This window comes from Accipiter gentilis, chromosome 5, assembly GCF_929443795.1.
Source record: "Accipiter gentilis chromosome 5, bAccGen1.1, whole genome shotgun sequence".
NCBI lineage: Eukaryota > Metazoa > Chordata > Aves > Accipitriformes > Accipitridae > Astur > Astur gentilis.
Window position 1 is genome coordinate 46,602,962 of NC_064884.1, and position 27,469 is coordinate 46,630,430.

Here is a 27,469-nt window from a genome sequence, read left to right on the forward strand (position 1 = left end):
CCTGAGCTGCTCCTGGCCCCCCCCCCGCCCCGAGCACCCCAGGCTGCCAGCCCACCTGGTCGTGCTGCAGGACCAGGCTCCAGGATGCACCTGGGTCTGCACGAGGACTTTTATTTAAAAAAACAAACAAACAAACAAACAAACAGAACAACCGTCAAGTGGAATGGGTGGCAGGGAAGGGGTGGAGGGGGCTGGTCCCACCCTGGCGAGGCCAGTGAGCTGCAGAGCATCACCAGCACCCACACAGCGATGACAGCACGGGGAGGGGGGGAAGGCAGCAGGGGACCAAGCGAGGGTGGGGGACAAGTCAATGCTGGGCTCAGGCGCTCCCCAGCCCAGCACCCAAGTAGGCACAGGGGGAATATGGCCCGTGAGGTGCAAGGAGGGGGCAGCAAGAGGGGGGGGGGAGGCGAGCAGGAGCCGACCCCACACCCAGGGGCAGAAGCTGGCTCCCAGCTGGGGCAGAGCCGGGGGAGCAGAGGCCAGTGCAGCACGGGGCAGGCCACTGACCCAGCAGGCACGGCTACCAACCCTCACCACTCCCGGCCAGGCCAGGGGCAGCCCTGGCTGGCAGCAGGAGCAGGCAGGGAGCACTGTACAGCCAGCAGCTGGGCCCCTGCCTGGGGCACAGGCAGGGCTGGGGGCTGACCTGCCCCCCCCAGGGGGAGGGAAGAGCTGATAGAGGCAGCAGGAGCTGGGGGTGTGTGGGGGCAGAGCACCCCCTCACAGCAGGACCCTAGACCACGGAGCAGCATCGTTGCCCGCAGCCCAGGACGGGCAGGGTTGAGCCCTGCCGTACATTCAACAAGAGGGGCAGGAGCTGCCTGTGCGTGGACAGAAGCAGAAAACCAAAGCACTTTTGTGTGCCCCTGCCCTGTCGCTGAGAGCCAGGGCAGAAGGCACGACCCTGGGGAGGAGGGAAGCGCCGGTGTGGGGTGGGGGGGGGGTCCCCAGCCCCCCAGGGAGAGGCAGGAACTCAGCACTGCTGCTGCCCCTGCCCCAGGTAGATGCTGATAAGGTGGCTCCAGCCCTGCTGCTCACACACCCCCAGGAGAGGCAGCCACCAGCTCAGGGTAAAAGCACCAGGCACCCCCTACCACCTTGCCAGCCCCCCCCAAGGGCAGGCTCAGCTCCCCCAGGCTGCTCAGCACCAACAAACCCTCCAGCAACCCCTGCCCACAGAGCGGGGCTGGGGCCCACAGGCAGCCCTGTCCCTCTCATGGGGGGGCCAGTGGCCAAGGCAGGTCGAGGCCAGCTCCCCTACTTGTCAATGAGCCCCCCCTCCTTGAGCTTGAAGTAGAAGAACTTCTCCAGGGTGTTGGCACACTTGCAGTAGTCACTGTCAGGCGGGTTATACTCGCGGCAGTTGGTGATGATGCGCTGCAGGTCGGCGATGAACAGCTTCTTGGTGACGTAGTAGCGGTTCTTCAGGCGCTCGGTCATGGTCTTCAGGTCTGGGGGTGGGGAAGGGTCAGGTCCCCCAGGCCTCTGTACCCCCCAGCCACGGAGCTGGACACCAACTGAGGGTCGTGACTCACCCCTCTCTCTTCTGGACTGTGCTGGGGCTCCCAGCACCCCATCACCCCAGCCATGACTCCCTAGCCCAGACCTCACAACAGGGGGTCTTCAGCCCTCCCTCCACCATCCTGCGCTGGGGTTCCAGCCACAACCACCTACCAATGGGGAAGCGGATGATTTCATAGTAGTCCGGCGCCTCCGACTTCTTCACTGGCTCCATGAAGGGCCACGCGCTGGGGTGGGTCTGGGGAGAGGGCAGGGGCAGGTTACAACAGCGAGTACACGCAGTCCCTGCCTGCCGCAGCACACGGGGGTCCCGCTCCCCGTGCACCTGGGTCACCCCACCTGCCCCCCGAGGGCAGAGCCCAGGACAGCCTATCCCGGGGGAAGCAGCTCCAAGGGCTGTCGGGGAGACAGGCTCCCCGGAGCGCAGGATCCCCTCCTGCCGCACCTTGATCTGGGCCAGGAGGTTCTTCAGGGTGTTGTAGAGCTGGTCTGGATCCTTCAGCTCTTTTCTGCAGGACAAAACCAGCGCCCATCAGCCCAAGGATGGGCAGCCTCTCTCCATCCCGGCGCTCCCACCTCCCCAACCCAGCACCGGGCCATGGCCAGGGTGGCACCGGGGCAGTGCCAGGAGCGAGGAACAGCCCAAGCCGAGCCCCCGCAGCCCGGCTGCTGCAGGACACCCACCCCCTCTGCACAGCACTCACCCCTTCTCCTTCCCCAGTGGTTTCCATCCCGTTTCTCCTGGAAGACAAGGGTCAACATCACCATGTCTGCCTCACACCAGTGGGCGAGGAAGGATAGAGCCCTCCTGCCAGACAGCCCTTCCCCACCAAAAGCTGGCCAGACTCACGGATGCCTGGGACGCTCTCGATGGGGATCTGCCGCACACCCTCCTTGAAGCAGGTCAGGCCAGGGTAGACCTTGCGGATCTGCGCCTGCTTCCTCTCAATCAGCTTCTTGATGATCTGCAGCAGGAAGGGGAGGTTGGAAGCGGGGAGGTGAGCAGGGACTGCAGGATACTCCGGGGAGCCAAACCGTGACGTGGGACCCCACGGGCCCAGAGCACCGGCTGCACCCGCTGCCCAGGGCTGGAGCCAAGCCCAGCCACCGTAAACACCACCGCAGTGTCCCTCCCCTCTCGACCCTGCTCCCAGGGGAGATTCAAGGGCCGGTTCCCAAGGGCCGACACATCCCCACCCCTCTCCCCTGCCTTTGGGAGGCGGCTGGCAGGGGCCTGAGCAGGCAGATCCTGGCAGCACCCGCCTGCTCGCAGGACGTACCTCCTTCTGCTTCTTGATGATGTGGGAGAGCTCCGTGTAGGGGATGCGGGGGTTCAGCTCACACTCCATTAGGGTTGCCCCCTCGTAGTCCTTGATGTAGCCCAGGTAGCGGCTCTTGGGGACCTTGATGTCCTTGGAAAAGCCCTAGGAGGGAAAGGGCAGGTGGGAAGGGGCTGGCGGGCAGGAGGGCTGAGGGGAACCACCCCGGGGGAAGCAGCCCACCTGCTTCTTGAAGTAGCCAATGGCATACTCGTCCGCGTAGGTGAGGAAGTAGAGGATGTTGTGCTTGATGTGGTACTCCTTCAGGTGGTTCATCAGGTGCGTCCCGTAGCCCTGGGGGAGCCGCCGTGAGACAGGGACACCCCGTGCCCCCCCAGGCAGCCCAAGTCAGATGGGACGCATGGCCCCCTCCCACCCACTGACACGGGCAGCTGGAAGACGCTCCTGAGCAATCGCTGCCACTCAGGGCTGGCCAGTGCCGAGCGGGTCTGGCTACCCCAGAGGCTGGGCCACCCCCGGGCTCTACCAGCTACAGCAAGACCCTCCTTCCCCCCACAGCCCCCACCCACTGCCCCACTCCTCCCCCACCCTGCAGCCACTGCACTGCGCTGCCAGGGACCCCCGTGCCGTGCCCACCACCCGCCTCCCCACTCTCACCTTCACTTGCTCGTTGGACGTGACGGCGCAGAAGACGATCTCCGTGAAGCCCTGGGTGGGGAACATGCGGAAGCAGATGCCCCCGATCACTCGGCCGTCCTTGATCAGTGCCAGGGTCTTGTGCTTCCTGCGGGCAGCAAGGCTGAGGGTGAGATGGGAGTACCCTGTACCAGCCCCCCCTGCACTCCCCAAGCCACGCACGGGTCAAAGACGAGGCGGGTGATGTACTCCTTGGGCATGCGGGGCAGCTGGTGCGAGAAGACATTCTGCAAGCCCACCAGCCACATCAGGATCTTCTTGTTGGACTTCTGCGAGAGCGAGTTGCCAATGACGTGGAACTCGATGATGCCGCGGCGCTCCTCCAGCCGGGCCGTCTCGTCCCGTGCCGCATTTGCCGACAGCAGGCTGGTCTGGGGGGGTGCAGGGGCTTTCACTGGCCACAGCACACTCTCCGCAGGGGGAGACCAGCCAGGCCCCGGCACACCAGGAAAGCAGGTCTGTGGGCCCTGGCAGGCACCGGTGCCACCTCAGCGCCCCCAACTCCGTACCTCAGGGCCCAGCATGGCAGCGGGGTCCGTGATGGTTAGCATGACCTCGTTCACCAGCTCCATGGGGATGTCTCCCATGACACGGATCCGCTTGGCATCTTCCAGCGTCAGGCTCTCGGGCAGCTTTCGCTTCTCCCCTGGGGACCGGAGCAGAGCAGCACATCCAGCGCCAGGAGGGACCAAGGAAGGTCCCAGCTCCCCCGGTGCCAGGCTCACGCCAGCCCTACCTGGCAGGGGCTCCGGGGTGCTGGCATCCATGCTCACTGCAGAGCTGCTGTTGCTGAGCTTCTTGCTGAAGAGTGGAGTGGTGGGCACGGCGACAGTGCTGACTGCAGCTGGAAGAGACCAACGATGCCTGTGAATGCCAGAAAGCAGCTCATCACGCTGTGGCAGCCCAGCCACTGCCACCAGCCAAGGCTCACCCGCACCTCGGTCCTTTATCCTAGAGCCCCTGAGCTGGGGGGGCTGCTCCCTGAGATACCTGGGCGAGACACCAGCTGGGCACCCTCCGCGGCTGGCACGGTGAAATCAGCCTCCCAGATGGGAGAGTTCTCGCCATAGATCTCCTCCTCCAGCATGGACAGGAACCTGGCAGGGAGCAGCACGTCAGCCACGCTCAGTGTGCGAGTGCCCCGAGGGAGGAGAGCCTCCCCAGCGGCACAGCAGCCATCCCTGCATCAGGCACCTACTTGGGGAAGTGGGTGAGGATCAGCGTCCGCTTTTCTGGCACCAGCTTGTCCTTCTCCACCCGGAACTTCTCCAGCAGCTGCCGGCGGGTGACTGTGAAGATGGACTTCAGGAGACTGCGCCCAAAGACGTGGGTGGTCTCGTAGCGGGGAAGGCTGTCGCAGCTTTGTGGCACGTGGCAGTAGCAGAGCCACCTAGGAGACAAGAACGCGCTCCAGTGACAGGGCTGGGACCAGCAACCCCAGAGCATCCACATCCCTCCTGGGACTACACTGCTGGAAGCAGGGACCAGAAGAGGAGGCATCCGGGGGGGGTGGGTCACAGCTGACGTTATTTGGAACAGTCTCCCCACTGGATGCCTGCCCTCCTAACGGACCAACAACCCTGGAGAGCTGGGGAGAGGTGAAGACCCTGGGAGTCAGGGGTCAGCCCCACGCAGGGGTGGGAGGAGCAGGCAGACCCCCAGGCTGGCTGGCTCAGACCCCCTCCCGCCCTCACCTTGTGTAGTTGACCTTGTAGGTGGCCACATCGTCATTCTGGGAGCGCTGCCGGAACTGGGAGGGCGTCTCCAGCTTCCAGTAGTTGAGGCAGAGCAGGAACATCTTGGAGAGTTCGTACATGGTCTGCCGCTCCTTGGGTGGCAAGTGGCTGAACTTGTACTGGACGAAGTTGAGGACTCCCTGGGTGGAGGAAGGGGAGGTGGAGGGGTGCCAGGTGCTGCACCAGACCCTTCAGTGCTGCCCCCCAAGAGGGAGGGGACCATGCAAGAGCAGCAAAACAGAGGACAAGTCATCGGTGCAATGCGTGAGCCTGACAACAGCCTCACCTGCTCAATGTTTGGTTTCTCAAAGGGGGGGCTCCCCAGGGACCCCTCGACCACAGGCTGGCTCATCTGCAGGATGCACTTCCGCAGGAGCTGTGAAGACACCGTCAGACACAGTTACTGAAGTCCCAAGAACCAGACACACCACAAGCAGTGGAAGTGGCAGAACGGTGCTGCAGGGCTGCACCGATTCACGCAGCCGGGAAGGTGCCAGGGTCCATCTTGGAGCACACCCGTTTCTTCCCTGGAAACCTTCCTCCCAGGGGAATTCAAGGCCCAGAGAGCAGTCGCTCCCAGGACAGGGTCAGCGTTTCAGGTCTCTAGCTGGGCTGGTGGGCTGGCTCACAGCCACAGAGAGAGCACAGCTCCCAGCAGAGCAGGCAGAGGACAAGCAGCAGGACAGCAGCCCCAGCTCCCCAGCAATGCTGGGGACCCCTGCACCAGCCCCACCGTGAACGGGGCAGAGAGACGTGCCCAGCCCCAGACGCACCTTGAACAGGTAGAAATACACCTGCTTGGTGTCCGTGTCCTCCTCCTTGTGCACCGACATGAAGAGGTTTTCCACGTCCACCACCATGCCCAGCAGCCGGTTGATCTCCTCCTCCGAGACATTCTCCAGGTGGGACACGTGGTCCGCTGTGGCGGAGAGAAAGCCGCAGTGAGACCGGGGTGGGGGGGGTCAGAACCGCTCCCCCTCCCCGTGGGGGTCCCAGGCACCCTGCGGGGGGGTTACCCAGTGCGTGGCTGCAGCTCCGGCAGGGCTCGCTCAGGTTGGTCACCGGCTGCTGCAGGTCCATGCGAGGGGCAGTGGGAGGGTTGGGGTTCTTCCAGCCATTGCACTTGCAGGCATCATTGGCCTGGGACGAGGGACAGGAGAAGCCGTCATGCAGCAGCCCAGGCACCACCTCGTGCCAGGGCTGCCGCCTTCTCCAGCCAAACAACTCCCCCTGCAAAGTCTCCTCCACCTGTCCCACCCATCCCTATTTATCCATCCCAGCTTTCCTCAGCACCCACCCTGCATGACCCAGCACCCCAACACTCTCCCACATTTCCCCTGTGTGCAGCCCCAGGATCTGCACCCCCTGCCCACGGATGTCATTGCATCTCCCTTGCACAGCTCAGCACCCTCCTCCTGCACCCCCCAGCCATGTACGGCCCAGCATCTCCTTCCTGCACCCCCTGCACAGCCTAGCACCCCGCTTCTGCATCCCCTGCCCATGCATGTCCTTGCACCCCCTCCTGCACAGCTCATCTCCCACCTCCTGCACCCCTCCGCACAGCTCAGCACCCCGCTCCTGCATCCCCTGTCCATGCATGTCCTTGCATCCTCCTTCTGCACCCCCTGCACAGCTCTGCAACCCCTTCTGCAACCTCCTGCCCATGCATGTCCTTGCACCAGCCTCCTGCACCCCCGACGTGCTCCTCCTGCAACCCCTGCCCATAAATGTCCTTGCACCCCCACCCACGCGTGTCCTTGCACACTCCCCCTCCTGCAACCCCGTTCTGCATCCCCTGCCCATGCACGTCCTTGCATCCCCTCCTGCACCCCCTGCATGGCTCAGCACCCCCTCCTGCATCCCCCGCCCACGCACGGACTTGCACCCCCCCCCTCCTGCACCCCTTGCCCATGCAACTCCCCCCACCTCCCCCGGCGGTCCTGCCCGGTACCGGTCCAGCCCACCTTGCAGGCCGAGAAGACCCCCAGCTTCTCCAGCTTCTTGCCGCGGGGGAACCCCCGCACCTGCGCCTTGCGCTGGCTCGCCCGCTGTTGCTGGCTCAGCCCGGGTCGGGCCGGATCGCTCGACCCCGCTCCTCCCGCCGCCCCGCTCCCCGTCGCCGTCCCCGGGCCCGGCGGGGGCCGCCCGGGCTGCGCGGCCTCCGGCTCCGCCATGCCGGGCCCGGCGTGCGCTCCGCGCTCACTGCGCCTGCGCGCCGGGCACGCCGGGATCGGTAGTCCGTTGCGGGGAGCCGGGTGGGTCCGGTGATACCGGGGCCGGTTCAGGCCTCCCGCAGCCACGGGCGGGAGCTCCCGCTCCGCCCGTGGCTGCGGGAGGCCTGAGCCGGCCAGGGAGGATGGAGATCCGGACCCGACGGGGACCAACCACCCCGAGACCCCCTCCCGAGGCGGTGCCGGCGGCACGAACCCATCACTGCCCGGTGGTGTCCCCGCTCCGGTAACCGGTACCGTGCCCGGTTCGACGGTGCTCGGCGCTGCACGACGCGTTCCGCGCCCAGCACCCTCCTCCAAATATGGAGTGCGGCCCCGCCTTCTCCGCCAAATATGGGGTGAGGCCTCGCCCCTCCGCCTCCCGCGCCCCGCCTCCTCCCTGTAAACACGGGGAGTGTGTGGCCATGCCGCTGCGCCCCGCCTCCTCCACCCAATATGGAGTGTGGCCCCGCCCCCGCCTCCTACATATAAAGTGGACCGCCCCCCGCCTGCCCATTTATGGGAGTCCCCGCCCATTTCAGTCTCACGCGGCGGAGGGGGCGTGGCTTGGCTGGGTAGCGAAGGAGCGGGCAGCGCCTGGAAAGTGCCAGCAACGGGCGGGCGGGCGGGGGGGCACGGTAACGGGGGATGATGTCACAGCACGGGTGATGCTGTCACGACACGGCTCGTGGCCCAGCGGGCATCGCACGGGAGCGTCCCAGCCCCATCCCGAAGATGGAGGTCGGGTGCCCGAGGGCTGCCCTGGGGGATGCTCAGGGGCCCCCCCAGCGGTGCTCAGCGCTGTGCATGCGCTGGAGCCCTTCAGCCAACCTCCCTGCAAAGGCCGGACTGGGGAGAGGTGCCAGGGACGTGCCCTGGGCCAGCACAGCCCAGCTCCCTGGGCTGCCGTCCTGCTGCGTGGGCACAGCCAGGAGGGTCGCAAAGCACGGGGCCAGGCGAGACCAGCAAACACAGAAACCGCACAAATAAAAGTCGGGAATATTTATTACATATCAAAAAAAGCTACATGTTTTGGGCAGAGACACCCCCACCACCGGGCCGTCACGCAGTCCCCAGCGCGGTCCTGCTCTGCGGCCAGCAGCTGCCCCGGAAGCCGGGCTCAGCCCAGCCCCACGCCGCTCCCCGTCACGCCTTGGCACGCTCGGCTCCGTCGTCGGTGCTGGCTGCCGGCTGTGCCACCGCTGGCCCCATCTGGATGGGCACGTTCCTCTCTGGAGCAGCCGGCAGGGCCAGCCTGGGGGCTTCGATGCGGAGCTGCCCTTCCTTGGACAGGGAGCACGTCAGCGCCTCGGCATCCACCTCTTCGGGCACGTCCCACTCCCGCTTCAGCACCTCGTACTTGTAGGAGAAGGAGCCCTTCTCGTCCGTGCTCTGCGTCTCCTTCTGCCCCACCAGCACCACCTTCCTGCCCACCACCTTCACCGACAGCTGCTCGGGCGCAAAGTCCTTCACGTCCTGGCAGACGGAGAAGCCCTCCCCGGAGCCCTGGGTCAGGGCTGCGCTGGTGCTCGGGGCTCGCTCCGCGGCAATGCCGATCCGGCTGGGGCTGCTCCCGCTGCTCAGGAACTGCTCGAAGCTGCTCATGAACTCCCGAGCTCTCTCCATCTCCAGCCGCAGCTCTCGCTCCAGCTCGGCGAAGAGGGTGCTTGGATGTGGCCAGAGGGTGCGGACGGGTCCCAGCCACGGGAACAGCGAGCTGGACGCAGGCGGCATGAAGTGCAGGCGGCAAAGCATCTCTGCTCCTGGTGCGTGCTCCTGGCGCGTGCTGCGGCTCGGCTCTGCGCAAGAGGCTGGAGCAGTGCTGGGCTGGGGCTGGGGAGCGGAGGGTTTTATCCTCCCCTGCTCAGGGGTGTGCCCCTTCCAGAACGCTCTCTCCCCACGCACCTTCCTAGAGCCATCGCCTATTTTTGAGAGGCTGATTATCTGCCAGCCAAAATAGCAGCGCCTGCTTCTGGGAACGAGTCACACGACACAAATAGGGCGCTGCAGTCACCGCTGGGAGCTCGGGTTTCTGCAGAGCCACCGTGATGCAGCAACGCTTGCGGGACCACTGGCTGGGGGGGGCGAGCAAAGCCCTTCCCACGGCCCCTGCACTGGGGGGCTCGGCAGAGCGCAGGTTACGCTGTGCCGGGAGCGCGTCGCTTCGGCTGGAGCAGGCACAGTCCCACCCCTAAAGCAACGCGTCCCTACGTCACCCGCTGCCAGACGCCTCTCGCACTTTCTAGGCCCCCTCCCTCCCCGGGGGCCACCCGCCATCCTGTCCCGGCCCCTCAGCACCCCGCCTGTGCGCTTTGCCTGGGGAGGGGGCCCATGGGCTGGTTTCTGCTCTCACCCTGATGTCCCCCCCGGGGCAGCTGAGGGTCCTGCAAATGGGGTGGGGGGCAGAGAGGCTCTCCTGCCTGCAGGTTGGCAGGGGGGCCACAGGCAAGGGGGGGAAGGCAGGGAGGAGAGGAGCCCAGCCCTGCTCCCTGCCTGGGAAGTAGAAAGGCCACAGATTTTTGGCAGGGGCAGCTCAGGCATCCCGCTCAGAGGCTGAGGTGATGCTGCTAATTATAAGCCAGGAGAGCAGAGCTGCAAGACTAAGGGCGAAGGTATGCCGGGCACGACGTAAGAGGTGCCTCACCTCATGGGTGAGTAACAAGAATGAGCTGGAACGGGCTGGAAAGAGCTAAGCTCTTCTCCCGAGGATGACGTGATGTGCGGGTTGAGGCCACTCCTCCCGGGAACAGGAATAAAAGCCACGGGCAGCAGAGCCGGGGCAGAGCGCTCCCAGCCTGAGAGCCAGCAGCAGCAGCAGCAGCAGCAGCAGCAGCAGCAGCAGCAGCAGCAACAGCAGCAGCGATGCTTTGCCGAATGCATCTCGCACCATTCGCCTCCAGCTCCCTGGCCTCCCGGCTGGGCACAGTGAGAACCCTCTGGCCGCACGCTGAGACCATCTTCACTGAGCTGCAGCAGGAGATGGAGAAAGCTCGGGAATTCATGAGCAGCTTCGAGCAGCTCCTGAGCAGCCACGGAGCTGCTGCCTTGGAGCGAGCCCCGAGCACCAGCACAGCCCTGACCCAGGGCTCCGGGGAGGGCTTCTCCGTCTGCCAGGACGTGAAGAACTTTGCACCGGAGCAACTGTCGGTGAAGGTGGTGGGCAGGAAGGTGGTGCTGGTGGGGCAGAAGGAGACGCAGAACGTCGATGAGAAGGGCTCCTTCTCCTACAAGTACGAGGTGCTGAAGCGGGAGTGGGACGTGCCCGAAGAGGTGGATGCCGAGGCGCTGACGTGCTCCCTGTCCAAGGAAGGGCAGCTCCGCATCGAAGCCCCCAGGCTGGCCCTGCCGGCTGCTCCAGAGAGGAACGTGCCCATCCAGGTCAGCCCTGCAGCCCCACAACCTGGACCAGCCTCTGAGGATGGAGCCACCAACAAAGCCCAGGTGTAATGGGAGGGGAACAGATGGCCCACGGCAGGACCGGAGCAGACAGCAGCAAGTCTCGGGTTTTAGCCCAGACAAGCTCCATCAGCAATGATGTCATTTTTTTCACTATACTGGAATGTTTTTGTATCCAATAAAAACACTTTTGCATAGAACCTGCTTGTGCTCTCTTGGTGTTGATTGATGGGGTGGCTGGGCTCTGGTCTCGGCTCTTGATGCCAGAGGAGCTGGATGCACAGAGAGGAAGAACCTCTCTTGGTGCCTCAGGGCAGCACAAAATGGGGCCAACAGTGGACCCAAAGGGAGGAAAGGGATGGGATCTATGAGCATAGTGCTGCTCAGGGTAGGGGGAGGCAGGAAGGGCCCCAGCAGGGAAGGGCAGCCCCACTCACCCATACCTGAGCAGAGGCAGCTCTCCCAGGGAGCAGGCAGGTTGCCTTCACTCCCTCCTCCTGCTACTGCCAGTATCTCAACCAGCTCCACAGCCCATCCCTCCCCGGCCAATGCCACTGAATGGCAAGATAACCATGCTGGATGTCCTGGCTAGGTGTAGGGTGCCCCTGTTGTAGCCACACTTCTCTCCACACACAGCTCAGAAGGGGGCTGCTGGAGCCCCCTCCGATATCCCAGCAGCAGGGATGGCAAAACCCAGCTCCAGGTACTGTGTGCAACCACCATAAACACCCATGCTCAGGCCTGGGCAGGCAGCAGGTATGCAGGCAGGCACACCTATTTGTGCTAGAGCTGCTCCAAGCTCGGACAGCCCTTCCCTGTGGCAGCAGAGTGCTGGCAGCAAGGAGGCTCTGCGCAGAGCCATGCTGCACACCTCTGCAGGTCCCCAGCCCTGCTAGAGTCCCTTACAGCCAGCAGAGCAGCACATGCACAAATATGTGCTGAGCATATTTGCATATGCTCGGGCAGCAGTAAGACACCCCTTAGGGCATCACAGGCTCGCTCCTTCAGAGACCCAGAGTCCTGGAAGGAGCCAGAAATGAAGCCCTGCCGACCAGGAACCAAGGAAAAGAAGCCAGCAGATGGCAACAGCACCTCACATTGTTTCACAAGGTTGATCAGATTTGGGATTGGGGAAGCCTTTCTCCAACATGTCCAAACCAGCAGCACCAGTCCAAACCACAGTGGAAGAAATGAGACCTCATATCCCACAGAGGTCCTGAGCTCCTCTAGCAGATGAGCAGCCAGGCTGCCTTGCAGGGGCTGGAAAAAACCAGCACCCACAGCACCAGGTGAGCAAAGCCCATTGGAGGCCACTAGAGCCCCTACCACAGGCAGCCTGTGCTCCAGCCACACATTCGGAACTCAGTCACCGAGTCAACTCCAGACCCTTCCTGCTCCCAGAATTTTTAAGGAAATCCAGCATGTGCAAAAGGCACCAAGACCTTGGATGGAGGATGAAGCCCACATGAGCCAAGGCTGTTCACACAGACAACTTTATTTGCAGCTACCCAGCAGAGCTTTCAGAGCCCCAACACTGCAAGCCAAGGGCAAGCCCAGCTGAGGGATGGTCACACAGTTGACTGTAGCTGTGCCTCTTGCAGAGCTTCCACAGCAGCCACGCAGCTGAGAGGCAGCAGGTTCAAGCACCAGCACATCACCATCTTCAAGCTCTCCCAAGCACATACAGTGCTGGCCCAGCAGTAGAGCTACAAGGGGATGCTCCATTTTCCATATTGACTCCAGGTCTCACCCATGGGCGTAAGGATCTCAAAGTCCATGCAGCAGTGACAGGAAAGTACCATCTTTCAAGGCCATTAACCTCCAGGGACAGAGCCATTTTCTTCATTAATACTTGAGCACAGTATTCCCAAGCCCCTCCAGTTGTCAAGCTGAGCTCCTCTGCATACTGCTCCCCTCACCTCTTCCCAACTTGCACTGTAGACAGTTTCCCTAGAAGTATTAGGCAATGAATAATTCCCACTTTTTGCCTCAAGCTTCCTTGCACGCTGCTGTACAGCACACCACAAGCTTACTGAACCACCTGCAGCTCCTGTCTCTCAAGGGAGCTGGCTGCTGCAGGAGCAGCCACCGCAACCCAGACTCAGGCTGAGGTCCAAGGGCAACCAGCCCATGTTTCTCCCTGCCCAGCAAAGGAAGGCCACATTTCCCTACAGAAGAGCTGAGTGTTATACACACCACTGCAGCCTAGCGCATCTCAGCCTCCAGCACAACTGTTATGTTCTGGTCCACTCCCAGTCTGGTTCAAGCTGATTAAGAAACATGAACATTGTTGATTATGATAGGTTTATAAAAATTTTTTTTTAATCACACAAAACTGAAGTTTGTGATGAAGACTAAGTTGACAGTTCCTCTTAAATACCAGTATGCATAAGACATTGCATTAGGCACTAGGCAGCAGCCAACATCAGTTAGAGTCTGGCAACAGAAGCCATTTTAATACCTCCCTTCATACTTTGTGGAATTACAGGCTTTTGCAATACATATTGTTTTCACTGACAAGTTATCTGAGGTTTTCCCCACCCCACCTCTGTACATCAGTAAACCATGTGTATTCACACTAGAGTAGGGTTAACAACATTAGTGGCATCACAACCATCAAAAAAAGGACAATTTTCTATACAAGATCTTTGCAAAAGTTGCAACAGGATTAGTGCATTACGACAGAACTGGAGATAGAAAAAAAGGAGTTGGCATGCTAGAGTCCAACACAAATAAAGACAACAGGCAGCTAGTTGTATGTACTATATTGACAAGATACTGATTGGTTACATGAAGAAACATACAATACAAAATACAGAAGAAACCAGTTTTGCTTCCCTCTGCCCCAACCCAGAATACTCATCATTGATTTGGTCAACAAGCGGCTGAAAAGCCAGAGTTTGTCACTATAATGCTACAGTTTAGTGGTTGTTCTAGGCATATCGTACTGGTATTAGCCTTAGCTTTTACATACGGGTAATTTTAAACAAGGTTGTCTAGTCTCAATATCCCTTTGTTTCCAATAGTGAACTACAGTACTGTGGGACCTGGGTGCTGCTGGCCCTCACCCACAGGAAGGGGTGAGCTGGCTGGGCAGACACCAGATCATGCATCCACCACCACCAGGAAGAGGGAAGAGCAGAAGTTCATATATTAAAAAAGTGACTTAAGACTTAGAATTGAATTAGTATTTGTACAGAAAGGTGCAGGTGGAAGAACTCCCTCCAGCCTATGATCAGAAAGGGATGGAGAAATCACAGCAGCCACCAGCAGCAGCCGCTCTACGGTAAGTGCGATTGTTAGCGTGGATTCCAGTCACGTCATTCGAGGGCTCCGTCAGGCGGGAACGGCTGCTCAATTGCTGCAGCACTGGCTCCTGCTAGGCTGACTGCTCTCCTGAAGGTCAACCACCCGATTCCTACCTGGGCCACCAGGAGCATTCTGCGGTTCATTTTTTGGCAGTTTCTTGGCTAGAAAAAAACCCAAGATGTTAGTAGGCTCCTCTACAGAGGCCAACCTCCTCCCCACTGCAGACCACAGGCTGGGCTCAGTCCTGCTCTGGCCCAAGCCCTCACACCTCTTAAGGAGTTTGGGATCAGGCACTGCTAGCAGCACAAGTACAGCAAACAAACCCACTCCTAGTTCTGGCTGTCATCAACCCTGCTCCATCCTTACTCACCACCCCAGATAAAGGGAAAGAGGGAAGAGGCCTTGCAAGGCAAAGGCTCCAAACACTCAAGGAGTGACTGTTCACAAAAGTACAGCAAACTGGTCATCTACTCCAGTAAGAGCCTCCAGGCCCTGGATGACATGGGAGCTCCTATGGTTTCCAGTGGGCTGCACTGCTGGTACTCAGAGCTACTCCAGCCATCCCTCTGTACACAAGCCGTTACCTATTGCCATGAAGATTTCATTCACATTCATCGCTGTCTTTGCTGACGTCTCCATGAACAGCAAGCTGTTGTCATCTGCATATGTTTGTGCATCCTACAAACAATCACATTAGAGTGGTAAAGGCATCCTGCCAAGAGGAGGCCCAAGCAGGCTTCACACACTTCACTTGTTGGCAAACTAAACGCTGAAGAAACACTTTGTCCCACCCCAGGCCAGACATTCCTACCCCAGTCCCCTGACCCTGCCTGGCCAGGACAGCTGGGAGACATGCATCGCTGACAATACTGCATGGCTACTGTCCCAGCAGCCAAGCTGGGGTACAGCAGCACAGACTGTTTGTGAGCCACTGGAGCCAAATGTAGACACAGCATGTCCCGAGCAGCACAACACCATGTACTTTGGTTAGCTGGGAGAGTAATACACACTGTAAATGCACCACAAGCAATCCTGTGCAGAGGTCTGAGATAAAAGCTTCTCCTTGAAAGTCTGCCTTAGACAAGGTAAGAGCTGTGAAGAGTGGAGAACAAGCTGGGAATCATTCTTCACATGTCTTGTATCTAAAAGACGCTGTTTCATACACTGCTGAAGACAGCCCCAGATGAGTAAGGCATCAGAAGAGATTGAAGACAGAAGCTTGTGCTCTGTGGGCCTTATTCTATAACTGTTACCAACAAAAGCTACAAGTGCTGTGAAAGGAGTGCATGGGAAAGGCAGGCTACGATTCATTTTAAGTGGCATCCTGGGGTCCTCAGCAGCATAAATCTTGGCTTCCACTCTCCCTCAAAGCATTTTGCACATAGCCACCATATCCCCCACTTAAGCAAAAAACTGTTTTCCTGACTTGCTCAGTTAACAACTGATCTGGATTCCCACTCACCTGGAAGTCCACAGCTCTCTTGGTAGCAAGGTCTGCCTTGTTTCCTGCTAGTGCAATTACAATATTGGGGCTAGCCTGCCTCTGCAACTCTTTCACCCAGTTCTTGGCTCGTACAAATGTGTCCTGGAAGCAAACAGGAGGCAGCAGTCAGGAAGGGCAGCCTCTTACTAATCCACAGTGAAGATATGATTAGAACAAGTCTTTCCTGTAAGAAGTGTTCTGCCTCTACAGCACTTTGTAGCAGGATCCTTTATCAGCTTAGACAGCCTTGGTCAGAACTGAGGAAGAGGCCATTAGCAGCTTTCAAGAAACTCAGTACCTGCAGGCAGGCATCTGCAGGGACTCTGAACCCAGACACTCTCCCAGGGAACTGAGAAGCATCAACTGCAAGCACAGACGCCTCCTTCCCAGTAAACACTCACAGCCCTACACAGTACTCACTGTGTTAGTGATGTCGTAGACAACAATGGCTGCCTGGGCACCTCGGTAATACATTGGCGCCAGGCTGTGATACCGCTCTTGCCCTGCTGTATCCCATATTTCGAACTTCACCGTTGTGTCATCCAGACAGACTGTCTGTGTTAGGAAGGCAGCTGAAAGAGAAGGTGCATATTTGCATTACCTCCAGCTGGAGAGCCCCTGCAGCAAGAGCCAGGAGCTTGGAGCAGTTCTGCTTTTGCATGGGAGTGAGCAGAAGCCCCAGACAGAGGCCAATGTGGTGCCGCTTGCTGTAGAAGTTGCAGGTCTGCTGTATCAAGCTCTTTGCACACAGAAACCCAAGAGCTACCATGCAGCCAACAGGAAGGTGGCCCCAAGAGCCCTGGCAGCAGACAGCCACTGGAACAGCAGCACTGCCAGTCCCTTCCCCAGCCACCTCCTCTCACAGATCATACACTACAGCTGCAACATCATCAGGATTAGCTTTAGAGAGCACCACAGTGCCAAAGCACTGAAGTCAGCCCAGTTACACTGCGCTCCCCAATTTAGTAACTGGTTATTTTCTTGTTCCAGTGAGCATAATACCATGCATTACAATAGCATAAAGGCAACCAGCCTTGGATACAGGTTGGAGCAGAACAGCAGAGTGCCCACATGGCCCTCTGCAGCAAAGCATTAAGCCCTGCTTGCCCATAAGCTATACTCACTCCCTGCATGGGTTACTATAGGGACAAATCAAGCCTTTTCTCAGTACACACCTCCTCATATTACTGCCCAGAGACATGGGTGCCGACTGACCTTTGGTGACACTGTTCTAATGATTTCAAGGTAAAGAACTACCAGACCTGAAAGAGCTGTGGAAGTAGTTAACAGTATCTTGCTAGAAACAGCCCCAAAATCCCAGGTCATGGTCTGAAAAGATAATTAAGGGCTATAAACCAAGCTGAAGGCCTCAGTTCTAGTTGGAAGCAAGAATTCAAGCACTAGAAGTGAAGACGCCTTAGAGGCAGACCACCAGTTGCCATAGTATTATTCTCTGCTGCACTGATCTTATACTAACAAATTGTACACCAAGAGTTAAAGCATTAGCTGCTTGACTGTGTAGCAAAAACCCCAGACCAGATTGAAATAGCCATTATTATTTCTGTTATCCCTCAGCTACACTAGTGAGGCCAGCATCTTTTAGCCATAGGAATTTGGAGTTGGCACTCACCTCCAATCGTGCTCTCCTGGTACTCATGGAACTGCCCCTTCACAAAGCGCAGAACAAGGCTGGACTTCCCCACTGCTGACTCTCCCAGGAGAACAAGTTTAAACTGGCAGATTTTGTTTCCAGCAGCTGGTCCATTCGGTCGAGCAGCTCCACCTCGACCTGCCATTGTGGCCTAAGTGCAGGGTTGCCAAGAGTTAAGGATGCTACAGGTTCTGCACTGGGATCCACCTGGAGGCAGGTTGCAACTGGAAGAGGAGGTCAGAGTTAGTGACACACTCATGGACCAGCTGTACCAGTTCTAGAGGGTGGGTTTGATCTGCAGCCACCATCAGCACAGACAGGTGGTAACTCCTTCCCACAGTGGAAAGTTATCAAGTGCATGCACCACAGTACTATTGGGCACTTTCTGTCCATCAGCAGCTCTTTCAGCAGAATCTTAAGTCTTCTGAGCCTCCCTGGAGAAGGGATATTGGTAAGACAAGCTTCCCTCCCCTCCAGCATTTCCACTATGTGGGGATGTTACACACACCTTGCTAGGGTGAGGCAAGTAAAGAACAGCCAGCACACCAACTGGTGTTATTAGAGCTTCGTCTGTTAAAACAACAATTACTCAGTTCATGGAGGTAACAGAGATTGACCTTTAGCTCCTTCCTCCACTCCTGAGTTCACAAGGCAGCAACTTCAGACTATCAATGCCATACAGAGATGTTTGAGTGCCACACATAAGCCATTACAGGAAACAGTTCTGTATGTCAGTCCTTCAGATCACAAGGCATTCAAAGGCAGTTTCTATATTCAGTCTTAGTTTAGAGGCACTCACACCAAGCCATTAAATACTGTATCTTAGAGCAGTCCTGAGGAAGGCCCTTGAATTACTAGGCAAGCAGCCTGCCACAGGGAGCAAAGTCATTTTGTAGCAGCCACTCACTGGGTACAGGCTGCATATTCAGAGACTGAAAGCTTCTACTCCCCATCCCTGCTGCAAACAGATACTTACCACCAAACAAGAGCCTGAACAGCTTGATCCAAATGCAGAGGCAACACCTAATGCTTGCCACTTCCCACACCCTGTCCCAGCTGCCTCAATGCCCTTATCCCACATCATTCCAGGTCATCAGGCTACTGGCCACATTCTTCGAGAAGTCTGTTCAAATCCAGTTACGCTGAACGGCACAAACAGGTAGCATCACCCATGATCAGAGCTGCCATCACATCTCCCCAGCACCAAACCTCTAGAGCTGTGCAGAAACACAAAACCATTGCACAAACAGCATGACAAGCTGGTTTACATCCATAGTTAACCACAAGTGAAGTCTCAGTGCCTTCCTAACCATTTAGCTCAACTGCATGCAGCAGAGAACAGGAGCACTTTCAAAGCACAGAGTTACACAGATTTAGGCATATTTCCTGTACTCATCACAACTCCCACTTCCTGTCAATAATAAATGTTACAACTGATTGCATCTGCTCAGTATTGCTGCTTTCTCTTCAACTCTCATAACCCAAGCTTCTTGTTGACAGAGACAACTGCAAAAAAATCCCCCGAAAGCCAATTTCTCCTTGTTCTGAGTGTACCCCCAAAGAAACTCTGGGTATGCTCTGAGTACATCCAGCATTTACCCAGCAAATAGCAGATCCCCAAGAATAAGGTTAAAGCCAGTTGAAATGGGTCTGAACTGGAGCAGTGTGTCCTGTGAAGAAGGCTCAGGCCTGCCTCAGTACAGAGGCTTACTAAAGAAGAGTTTAAATACCTGCTTTCCAGAGCAAACCCTGTCCAGTTGTGACTGCTGTGAGGCTACTCAAGTTTAAACTCAATTCTATAGTTTGACAGGAAACCTACAGCCATTTCAGACCAAGAGCTCATCCGGAGGGATAGCCCATTAGTGTCATCAGCTGGAGAACTTCTTCAGCTTTCAAAACACAAAAGCACTTGAACATACTCTGACCTAGAGACATTCAACCTCAAATTGTTTTGACCAGGAGGCAAGTAAGAAGCCTACTATTACACCAGTACCATTCACTGAAGCTAGCAGGTAGAAAAGACACCATGAGGAGTAACTTCCCAGTGCAGTGAGATGTTTCAGTAGCCTGAGCTGTGAAGAAGCCATTGCTTTGAGTGGCCTGTCCAGTCTTGGGTTAAGTCAGTGAGGAAACTGCAATTCAGAGCTGGGTCCTTGCAAAGGCTAGTAACACCGTCAGGACCCCCACCTCTGCTTCCGAGAAAGGACAAATGCTGTTTTGACAGGATGAGACAGTTTGATAGGAAGCAAATTAGCAACTTGTTTTGCTGGACAGTGAGGAAGCAGCATTTTGCAGATCTGGCCAGGAGCAGCTTGGTTATCACCAGGTTTGCAAGGCACATGAGCAGCTCTACATCTCTACCAGCCTGAAACTTTCCACCTTTTAGAGTTTCTCCTCTAACCAGAGTTTGCAAGGGAACAGCTTTTGCTTGTTTAACCTTGTATTCATTTACCAGGGCAGTCTATCAACAATATGTAAGCTCTGTTGCTGTTTCAGACTAACATTCTGCACATTAAACACCACGTGAATCATGCCCCTACTGAGTTATGACCTCCTGAAATATGATAGGGGTGATCCCCAGAGCAAAACAAGGAAATGAGCCTGTAGACATCCTCAAGTCTTAGCGTAACCAGTATTTCACAGATCTTGATTCATTTTGCCATCTGGTTGTGCTATGTGAACTCAAACAGAATTAAGCAAGCATGTCTGTATGTCCAACTCATCATGGAGAGGTACCGATCAAAGCAAGTAGTCAAGCAGCTTAAAGCCTTTGACCAGTTTTAATTATAGGGAACTTGATCATCATCTAAAGATGGTTTGAAGTTTGGCTGCAGGATTACATGACTTCACATCCACCTGAAGCTGCCAGATTTTCAGGATGTTTGGGTGGAATTTATGCAGTTCAGATGACCCTATTTACAGCCATGTCACTAAGGGTCTCAGGCTAAGAACATACATGAGATCAGGATGACCAGCTTAGCACTTCTGCTGATGTTCATAAGACTACCAAATAACTGAACTACCAAAGCTGCAGACACCAAGAACTCTCCACTGCAGGAGGATCAGTTTGGCACTTTCTGCTAATGCCAACATCTTTGAGGATTTCTACATTCCTGTCAAACGGAACTCTACTCTGCTGAATGCAGAAATAACAGGCAGCTAAACTACACAGCCTGGATCTGCACTAGATCAGCCCACACCTATCAGTTAACACTGGCTTGAGAAACAGAGAGTGCTTCCTGCTGTACAAAGCCATTTCTGATGCTCAGGGAGGCTGTTCATCCCCTCTTCCAGCAAAATGCATTGGGCACACACCCCTCCCTGCTCCCTGTGAGAACACTGGCACTGACACTCAAGCCATGGGTCAGTCAGACCAAAATAACTACAGCAATACTGAGCAGACAAATGGAAGCAGCTGAAGTTGCAGCTTGCCATACTAATCCAAGAAGTCAAGACCATGAGAAGGAAAGATATGATACTTAATTACTCATGTAATTAAGATTAAGAAGTGTTCATTTTCCTACTAGCTTCTTGTAACTAGTAAAACTCAGCAGCTTGTGATGTCACAAGATCCATAAAAAGGTACGTGCTGGTTTGTTTGCTTGCCCTACCTGTCTCCTGCTTACTGAAGCGCTTGCAGGAGCTCTGCATTACAGGAAAAAAGTACCAATTTTTTTATTGCAAACTCTTGGAAAAGTCTCTTTTGTTTTGAGATCAAAGACAAGTTTCAATACCTGATGCTGTCCAACAACCAAGAACTCTTAGGTCTATCAATTCTGCAGTTTATGCTCCTCTCAACACCTAACCTGTTTGCCAGTATTTGCTGTAGGGGCTTGTACACTTCCATGAATACTGAATTCAAGAATTTGAGTGCCCTAAATGAAAAAATGCATGCCAGCGCTGCTGTATTCCCAGCCTACCCAAGAGCAAGGTAGTTCTCCAGAGCTGTTAGGACGCTCAAGAATAACACGAGAGCTGGTTTCAAACAAACCAGCCCAGTACAAGAATCCCAGTCTCCACAGGGCCATTACTACGAGATCCCCATGTTAACCCCTGCATGAGACAATTGCTTCCCAAGACTCCCTACCACAGGAAAGCTGCTAGTTTAAGGTGCCAGAAGTTAGACTCTGAACACTGCTTCTGCTCTCAGCTATGCAAGAAGCCATTTCACTGGGGATTTGTTGGCTTAGAATCAAAATACTAAAGACAAAAGCCCCAGTGAAGTATTTATCTTGTTAAATAGCTGACAGCGTTACATGAATTCCTTGGCAAAGAAAGCCCTGAAGTTACTGAGTGGTTTTGCTTCACCTCACACTGAATGGGCAGCTAGCCACCACTAGCAGGAAGCTTGTGCTACCTTGCTCCTACTCAGAACTGTTAAGTCAGCTTTAGGACCCAGATTCACAAGCAACTTCCATGAGCAGGACTAGCAGCAAGTGTAGGACCTGCCAGAACAACACACAGACTCCACTAGCCCAGATTAGCATAGGATAGAGTGTCAACCTGATTTTCCAACACATTAATATGATTAATAAGAACAAACTTCAAAGCCTTACTGCAGTAGGGTCCACAGGCCAGAGGAAGGAGTAGGTCCAGCTCTTACCAGCAAGGTGAACAAGGAAACAGACTTGAAGTACAGACCTCAGTCCTTCAGCCCCATAAAGTCTGATCAGTTTTAATACTTCATCCTTCTACAGACAACATGCACTTCCCCCCACAAAGAATACTTAGTCTCTTGATCAGTAAGGCTATTATCTGGAGCTTCAGCAACAGCTCTAAATTGGGGAATTAGTTATTGCAGTTGTCAGGAGCTACGCTACAGCTTTAAAATGTAGATTCGCAGACCTAAATCAGCCAAGGCAGCAGTTCCAGAAGTACTACTATGGGTGTTACAGTATCATAAGTTAAGGTCACAACTTCTCTGGAGAGTCTTATGACCAAGTCTCCCAAAGACTTGGGCACACTCATTTTAATTTAGAGGTAAATAGGATCTACATTGGCAAAAAGCCAAGTTACTTTTTGTTGGTAGCTACAGTCCTGAACAAGCACAGTAGAATTTGTAACACCAGCTCCTTTTCATGCTTTTAACACATGCATCTGTTTCCTGACATCTGCAGAGCCATGGCCTTCAAAGCAGCCCCAACAGCCGGCTGTTTTTCAAAGCAGCTTTTCAAAAACAATTATATCAGAGATTTCAAGGCCACTACCCTGCAGTTACCACTCAATCCAGCACAGATGCTATGTGCAGCTGAGCTAGCAGGACAGTACAACATGCAGCTACCCCCAGCTGGGCAATCCAGGGCCAAGCCTGCACAGGAGGCCTTTCCATCACTTCACAATGCAAGCTGAAGCCTGATCTTACGAAGGACAGTTGCCAAGCAGAGTGAAATAGAGCCATCTTCCTTCAGTCATCTCTAAAGCTTTTTAAAGCTTCAAAGCAAGACAAACCCAAGAGAAGAAATCCCAAGGAAGGCTAACTTTCTGCTACTTCTCAGGGCCTCATGCACGAGGCCCTACTGACAGGCTGCTGCTCAGTGCCAAGCACAAGTGGCCACACTGAAGATCTCATCTGAACAGACAGCGCTGTACCTGGACAAGATTGTCCAAAGTTCAGATTCACTCAAAACACATTGTTACATACAGAAAGCTACTGCTCAGTTTGAGACTAAATCTCGTTTCCTAGGTGTCATCTGCTTGAACTTGGCAAGTCAGCTCTAAGACTGTTAGGAAACTATGAAGCCAGGAACAATTCTGCAAGCTACAAAGCTGATCTGACTTCTCTGGAAGATGAGGCAAATATCACAGCCTGCATGACCGAGTCAAGAAGTGCAATAGTTTGGTCAAAGGGAGTTCTCAAGCTCCCTCAAGCTGCCTTACAGCCTGTTTAACCCCATACACATCCCCTCAGACGGGTTTCCTAGGTTTATGTGGTTATCCTTTACCAGGAATTCTCAAAAACACCTCATGATGTGAAAAGAAGTTACACTTACTGGTGCTACCTTGGAGCTACAGTTTTTTAATACTCACAGACAGTTGACTAGGTATCAGCAACAAGAGTTATTACCATGTTGGTCACACTAGCAGCACAAGGAAGTTGTATGCCAAATCCAGTGGGGGTTTTAATTCTGCAGAATAGCATGACTAATTGCTTTTAAAACTGCAGTTAGTGTCCTATTAGATCACCATAGCTGAACAGAGAAACAGACAGTGAGGCCAGGCTGAGGTGTAGTGCTTCTGCATATCAGGATTGTGTATCAGGAAGACAACAGGGATAACACTAGATCTCACATTCTAACCAGCGCCACCAAACCCCGAGTTGTGTTGACACGATAGCAAGTGAACTCACACAAGACCCAAGTGATGGAAGACTCACAAACGCAAGCTTTCAGCACTGCTTTGGTCAAGCTCTACTTACATAAGCTATGGAGACAATACACTTGCAAAGACTGCTTTAAAAAGAGTGGAATGAGAAGTGGCAGCTTTCTGTGAAGTGTTATCAAGGCATGAATTGCAGCAAAGGACTTCTGTGGAAGAGTTTTGCATCCTCCTTCATTTCATATAAGCTTCCCATTAGCTGTAGGGAGCAAAGCCTCCATATTCCCTGTCCCCACATTAACTCCCTCTTGGAGGTCTTTCTTACGTACTTTTAGTTATCCTTGATACTGCAAGAACTTAGTCCTATTTCACAGAAGATGAGGCACAGCTAGGCTGAAGCACAGCTAGGCTGAAGGAGAAAGCCACGAGTACAGACTGGACCAACTACAAATTGAACAAAAGCATCAAGTTTTTAATTCTGCAGGCTAGGTTCTTTTAACTCCTGTTCTTGATACTGTCCACTGCTCAGCATGCCCTCAAGACACCACTTAATCTTGACTAGAAGTCCAGCAACACATGCTTTAAATAGCACCTACTGTTCTGTGAACAATAAGGCAAGATCATTAACAATGCTAAGCAAAAAATTGCCATCTTCCCTGCAGAAGAGTCAGTGACCTTCATAATATCTTTTCTAGACTGCACAAAGATCTCTTGCCTCTAGCAGCTCCTTATTTGGAACTCTACCAAACAAAAGCAAACACAAAAACCAGGGGTTTCTTATCTGTTTATGTAGAACTACTCCAGCAGTTCATTCCTGTGCTCCAGGGGAGGAAAGCGTTCCTTTTAGGATTTAGATGAAGCTTTATTCTTCCCCAATACTGTCACTTCCAGGAAGGTTCATTGTTTCTGGCTAGCATTCGGAGTGTTTTCATAGTGTTACTCTGACAACTTCGCAGAACTTGCATAAGAGGACTTCAAACTTCATACCCCAAGGGAAGAAAACAGCTGACTCTGCCATTTCTACATTCTACCCTCTTTTAAGTATGCTGACTGAAATACTTTGGGCTACACCCACATCATTAGAAGTGTTCCCATTTCATTTCCTGTGTCTGAAAGTACTTGGCATTCTTTCCCCCTCCCTTTTCAGGGAGATGCCATGACCACCTACCTGCTAAACATGCACCAGTTTAAGAAGTTAGGATCACTATCAGGGCCTAGAGCAATTCCAGAGCTGATCCCTCCACAGATGCAGAAGAGCTTTGCTATAATGGAGATAATGTCATTTCTCATCACAACAATTAAGTTTGGCCAAGCACACAAAGTATGAATACATTACTAGACAGTTTTGTTTCAGACACTGCCCAATTCATTATTGGTTTCATTAGTAAAGCAAACAGACCTAAACCCAACCCTGTTCATAGTAAAACTAGACAGATGTTTTATTTTACTATATTCATATCCGTACATCAAGTGAGCCTTCCCCTTACTGCTCTCTAGTAACTTAAACCCTTCTTCAGGAGGCCCACTTCATCTTGCCTGTGTTGCTTAAACCCTTCTTCAGGAGCCCCACTTCATCTTGCCTGTGTTGCTCCCTCACCTGAAGGGGTATCAGCACCTACTTAAACAGCCTCGAGGGACCTACAGTGCCTGGCACTATCTTAAAACAAGTGTAATCTAGATTAGCCTATAGTATCTTAGAGGGAAAGATCGCCTCCAGAGGTAGATTTTTGCTATGAAAGTAGTTGATTGTTTGGGCATGCTGTTGAGAAGCGTGAGATGATTTCAGCACTGAGACCCAGTTACTGGATCCAAGCATTGCTTTTCTTAACTGTACAGGTCTATATAGACTTTTGCTTTATCTGCTCTCCTCACTCCAAGAGTGCTTTAAGACCGACACTGTCTTGTAGCTGCCTACACACACTGTTCTGAATTCTTCACCCTTTTCAGTCACAGCTCTTTCCCCTTATTATCCAGTTAAGCTGAAAAAAATGTGAGATACTTCTAGAGCCAAAGCAGTAGCAAACACTAATTGGATATTCCAAGAAAGTTCACTCATACAGCACGGCACATCAAGCCAATATGAATCAAAAGTATCTTTCTTTTTTTGGTCTCAACCAAGCTTCAGAGTCCTGCCTTCAGAGTAGGCTCAGGAGTCCTAACTTAGTGCAACACGGAATTGATGTCATGCTGTAAGCGGGGCAGCTCAAATATGTGTTGACCCACCACACAAAAAGCTATGAATAGTAGATGCAAGTTGTTCCACATAAGACTTAAAATAGTACCTCGGCATATTCTCTTCCCTCTGATTTCCTTACACACTCAGAAACAGTCAAGGTCAGAACTCCAACAGCCATGTACAAAAGCAACAAGCTAAAGGTCAGCTGAAATCAGGTCAATACTGTATTTGGTCCCACTGGCAGACCAGTTTACAGAGAGAGTCACAGTCATGTTAGCAGAGAGCAACTACGACTGCCGTGGCTCCTCACAGCCCCGACCCAGCCCCAGGAGTTTTAGCAGCACCTTGAGCATTACCAGAAATAAGGTTCAAGCAGATTTCACAGGATTCAGCACTACAGACCCGCTGCTCACACTTACACCTGCACTATTAGCCTTTGCAGGATCACACACCGACTGTGCTCTCGGCTTAGGCACAGTGGTCTCTCCCACTCCACTGAAGATCCGAGGATGGCTTTGCACCTGAGCGCATCTGGGTTTCCTTCCTAACAAGCTACAAAACTTCCTTGCAGACTTTGTGCCTCATTCAAGAGCCTGCAGCACTGCATATTTCACTTCACAAATGCCCCTTGAGGAGCACAGGGCCTGTGTTTGTCACCGGCAGCAATCCAGAATAGTCTCCATTCCAGCAGAACCTATTTTCAGCAGATAAAGTCACATCCTTCATTTAGGCATTCTCTACTTGGGAACCTGGCTGGGCTTCCAGACTTCTGGCATTTCTACACCCACCTCAGCAGCCGACTAGCTACACCAAAACATTATACCATTTCTGTCCTTACAGGTGCCACACCTTCCGCAGATTTCACTTAACTTTCAAACAGCCATCGCTACAAGAGAGAGAAAGGAGCTGGGAAAGAGCAGCCAGGCAGACCCAGCACAGCGACAGCAGGCACCGGCACTCGCTGCCGAGCCAGCCTTTCCCACTCGTGAAGGAACGCAGCCCGAAGGAGTGCCAGACCTGAGACTCCACGAGGCCGACGTGACGTTCTCCCCGAGTTTGAGATCGTCACCTTTGACGCGCCGGTCGCTCCCATCAGCACAGCTTCCCCTCCTGGCTCGGCTCTCCACGGGATCGCCGCCGGTGCCCCACGGCAGCGCCGCTCTCCCGCCTCACCAGGACACCCAGCGGGACCGGCTCGCCCAATACCCGGCGAGGTACGGAGTCCCCGTCCCCGTCCCCCCCCCCCGCCCCGCCAGCTCGCTCCGGACCCCGGCTCACGAAACCCGGCGGCGCGACCGGGACGCGGCGGCCTCGCCCCACCCGGGGCTGCCTCCCGGGGCTGCCTCCCCCGGCCGGCCTGCCGGGCTCCCGGGAGAGCCGGGCCCCCGGGCCAGGCACCGCCCGGGGTAGGTCTCGGCTCCGAGCCGCGCCGGGCACCGCCTGCCCGGAGCTGCCGCGGGCCGCGTCACGCCGCGGGCGGCCCCGGCCCCACTCACCGCCCGGAGCGCCGCTCCCCCCGCCGCAGGTGAGTCTCGCAGGCCCTAGCCCTCACTTCCGCCTTTACCCGTTCCGCTTCCGGATCCTCCCACCCCTTCCGCTCCGAGACCGCCGGCCACAGGCAGAGGCGACTGCCAATCAGCGGCGCCCCGCCCCGCGGGGGGCTCCGCCCCCTCTAGGGGACGCACCGCTTCAC

General features: G+C 55.0%; 4 protein-coding genes across 5 annotated transcripts; 1 reads left to right on the forward strand and 3 right to left on the reverse strand.

Annotated features, from left to right (window-relative positions):
* Positions 1-95: 95 nt before the first annotated feature.
* On the reverse strand, positions 96-7,692 carry KAT2A (lysine acetyltransferase 2A). Its single transcript, XM_049800706.1, has 18 exons — positions 7,201-7,692; positions 6,253-6,376; positions 6,010-6,155; positions 5,523-5,612; positions 5,195-5,376; positions 4,699-4,890; positions 4,491-4,597; positions 4,237-4,344; positions 4,010-4,146; positions 3,663-3,871; positions 3,462-3,588; positions 3,027-3,137; positions 2,805-2,948; positions 2,375-2,489; positions 2,229-2,265; positions 1,970-2,033; positions 1,678-1,762; positions 96-1,454 (listed from the first exon to the last, which is right to left on the reverse strand). Exons 1-18 carry the CDS (start codon positions 7,408-7,410, stop codon positions 1,261-1,263), a joined length of 2,382 nt encoding a protein of 793 aa, XP_049656663.1. The 5' UTR covers positions 7,411-7,692; the 3' UTR covers positions 96-1,260.
* Positions 7,693-8,429: 737 nt separating this feature from the next.
* On the reverse strand, positions 8,430-9,620 carry LOC126038681 (heat shock protein 30C-like). Its single transcript, XM_049800722.1, has one exon. It carries the CDS (start codon positions 9,199-9,201, stop codon positions 8,593-8,595), a length of 609 nt encoding a protein of 202 aa, XP_049656679.1. The 5' UTR covers positions 9,202-9,620; the 3' UTR covers positions 8,430-8,592.
* Positions 9,621-9,851: 231 nt separating this feature from the next.
* Positions 9,852-11,046, forward strand: LOC126038682 (heat shock protein 30C-like). The gene has a single exon (XM_049800723.1). The coding sequence runs from the start codon at positions 10,309-10,311 to the stop codon at positions 10,891-10,893; it is 585 nt and encodes a 194-aa protein (XP_049656680.1). The 5' UTR covers positions 9,852-10,308; the 3' UTR covers positions 10,894-11,046.
* Positions 11,047-12,319: 1,273 nt separating this feature from the next.
* On the reverse strand, positions 12,320-27,360 carry RAB5C (RAB5C, member RAS oncogene family). 2 transcript variants are annotated; one of them, XM_049800719.1, is made up of 7 exons: positions 27,273-27,341; positions 18,262-18,502; positions 17,265-17,509; positions 16,055-16,206; positions 15,614-15,736; positions 14,736-14,829; positions 12,320-14,312 (listed from the first exon to the last, which is right to left on the reverse strand). In XM_049800719.1, exons 3-7 carry the CDS (start codon positions 17,428-17,430, stop codon positions 14,197-14,199), a joined length of 651 nt encoding a protein of 216 aa, XP_049656676.1. In that variant the 5' UTR covers positions 17,431-17,509; positions 18,262-18,502; positions 27,273-27,341; the 3' UTR covers positions 12,320-14,196. The 2 variants fall into 2 exon arrangements, with proteins under 2 accessions (XP_049656676.1, XP_049656677.1); XM_049800720.1 differs by lacking the exon at positions 18,262-18,502 and having other exon boundaries at positions 27,273-27,360.
* Positions 27,361-27,469: the final 109 nt, after the last annotated feature.

What these genes read in the sequence shown, in the direction of transcription:
- RAB5C (XM_049800720.1), bottom strand. Translation starts at nt 17,430, where the DNA reads ATGGCAGGTCGAGGTGGAGCTGCTCGACCGAATGGACCAGCTGCTGGA. An exon ending in TCTACGACATCACTAACACA is followed by an intron (nt 15,737 to 16,054) that starts GTGAGTACTGTG and finishes GTTTGCTTCCAG; the next exon opens with GACACATTTGTACGAGCCAA. An exon ending in AGAGAGCTGTGGACTTCCAG is followed by an intron (nt 14,830 to 15,613) that starts GTGAGTGGGAAT and finishes GATTGTTTGTAG; the next exon opens with GATGCACAAACATATGCAGA.
- LOC126038681 (XM_049800722.1), bottom strand. Translation starts at nt 9,201, where the DNA reads ATGCTTTGCCGCCTGCACTTCATGCCGCCTGCGTCCAGCTCGCTGTTC.
- LOC126038682 (XM_049800723.1), top strand. Translation starts at nt 10,309, where the DNA reads ATGCTTTGCCGAATGCATCTCGCACCATTCGCCTCCAGCTCCCTGGCC.
- KAT2A (XM_049800706.1), bottom strand. Translation starts at nt 7,410, where the DNA reads ATGGCGGAGCCGGAGGCCGCGCAGCCCGGGCGGCCCCCGCCGGGCCCG. An exon ending in GGGTCTTCTCGGCCTGCAAG is followed by an intron (nt 6,377 to 7,200) that starts GTGGGCTGGACC and finishes CCCTCGTCCCAG; the next exon opens with GCCAATGATGCCTGCAAGTG. An exon ending in AGAAACCAAACATTGAGCAG is followed by an intron (nt 5,377 to 5,522) that starts GTGAGGCTGTTG and finishes TCCTCCACCCAG; the next exon opens with GGAGTCCTCAACTTCGTCCA.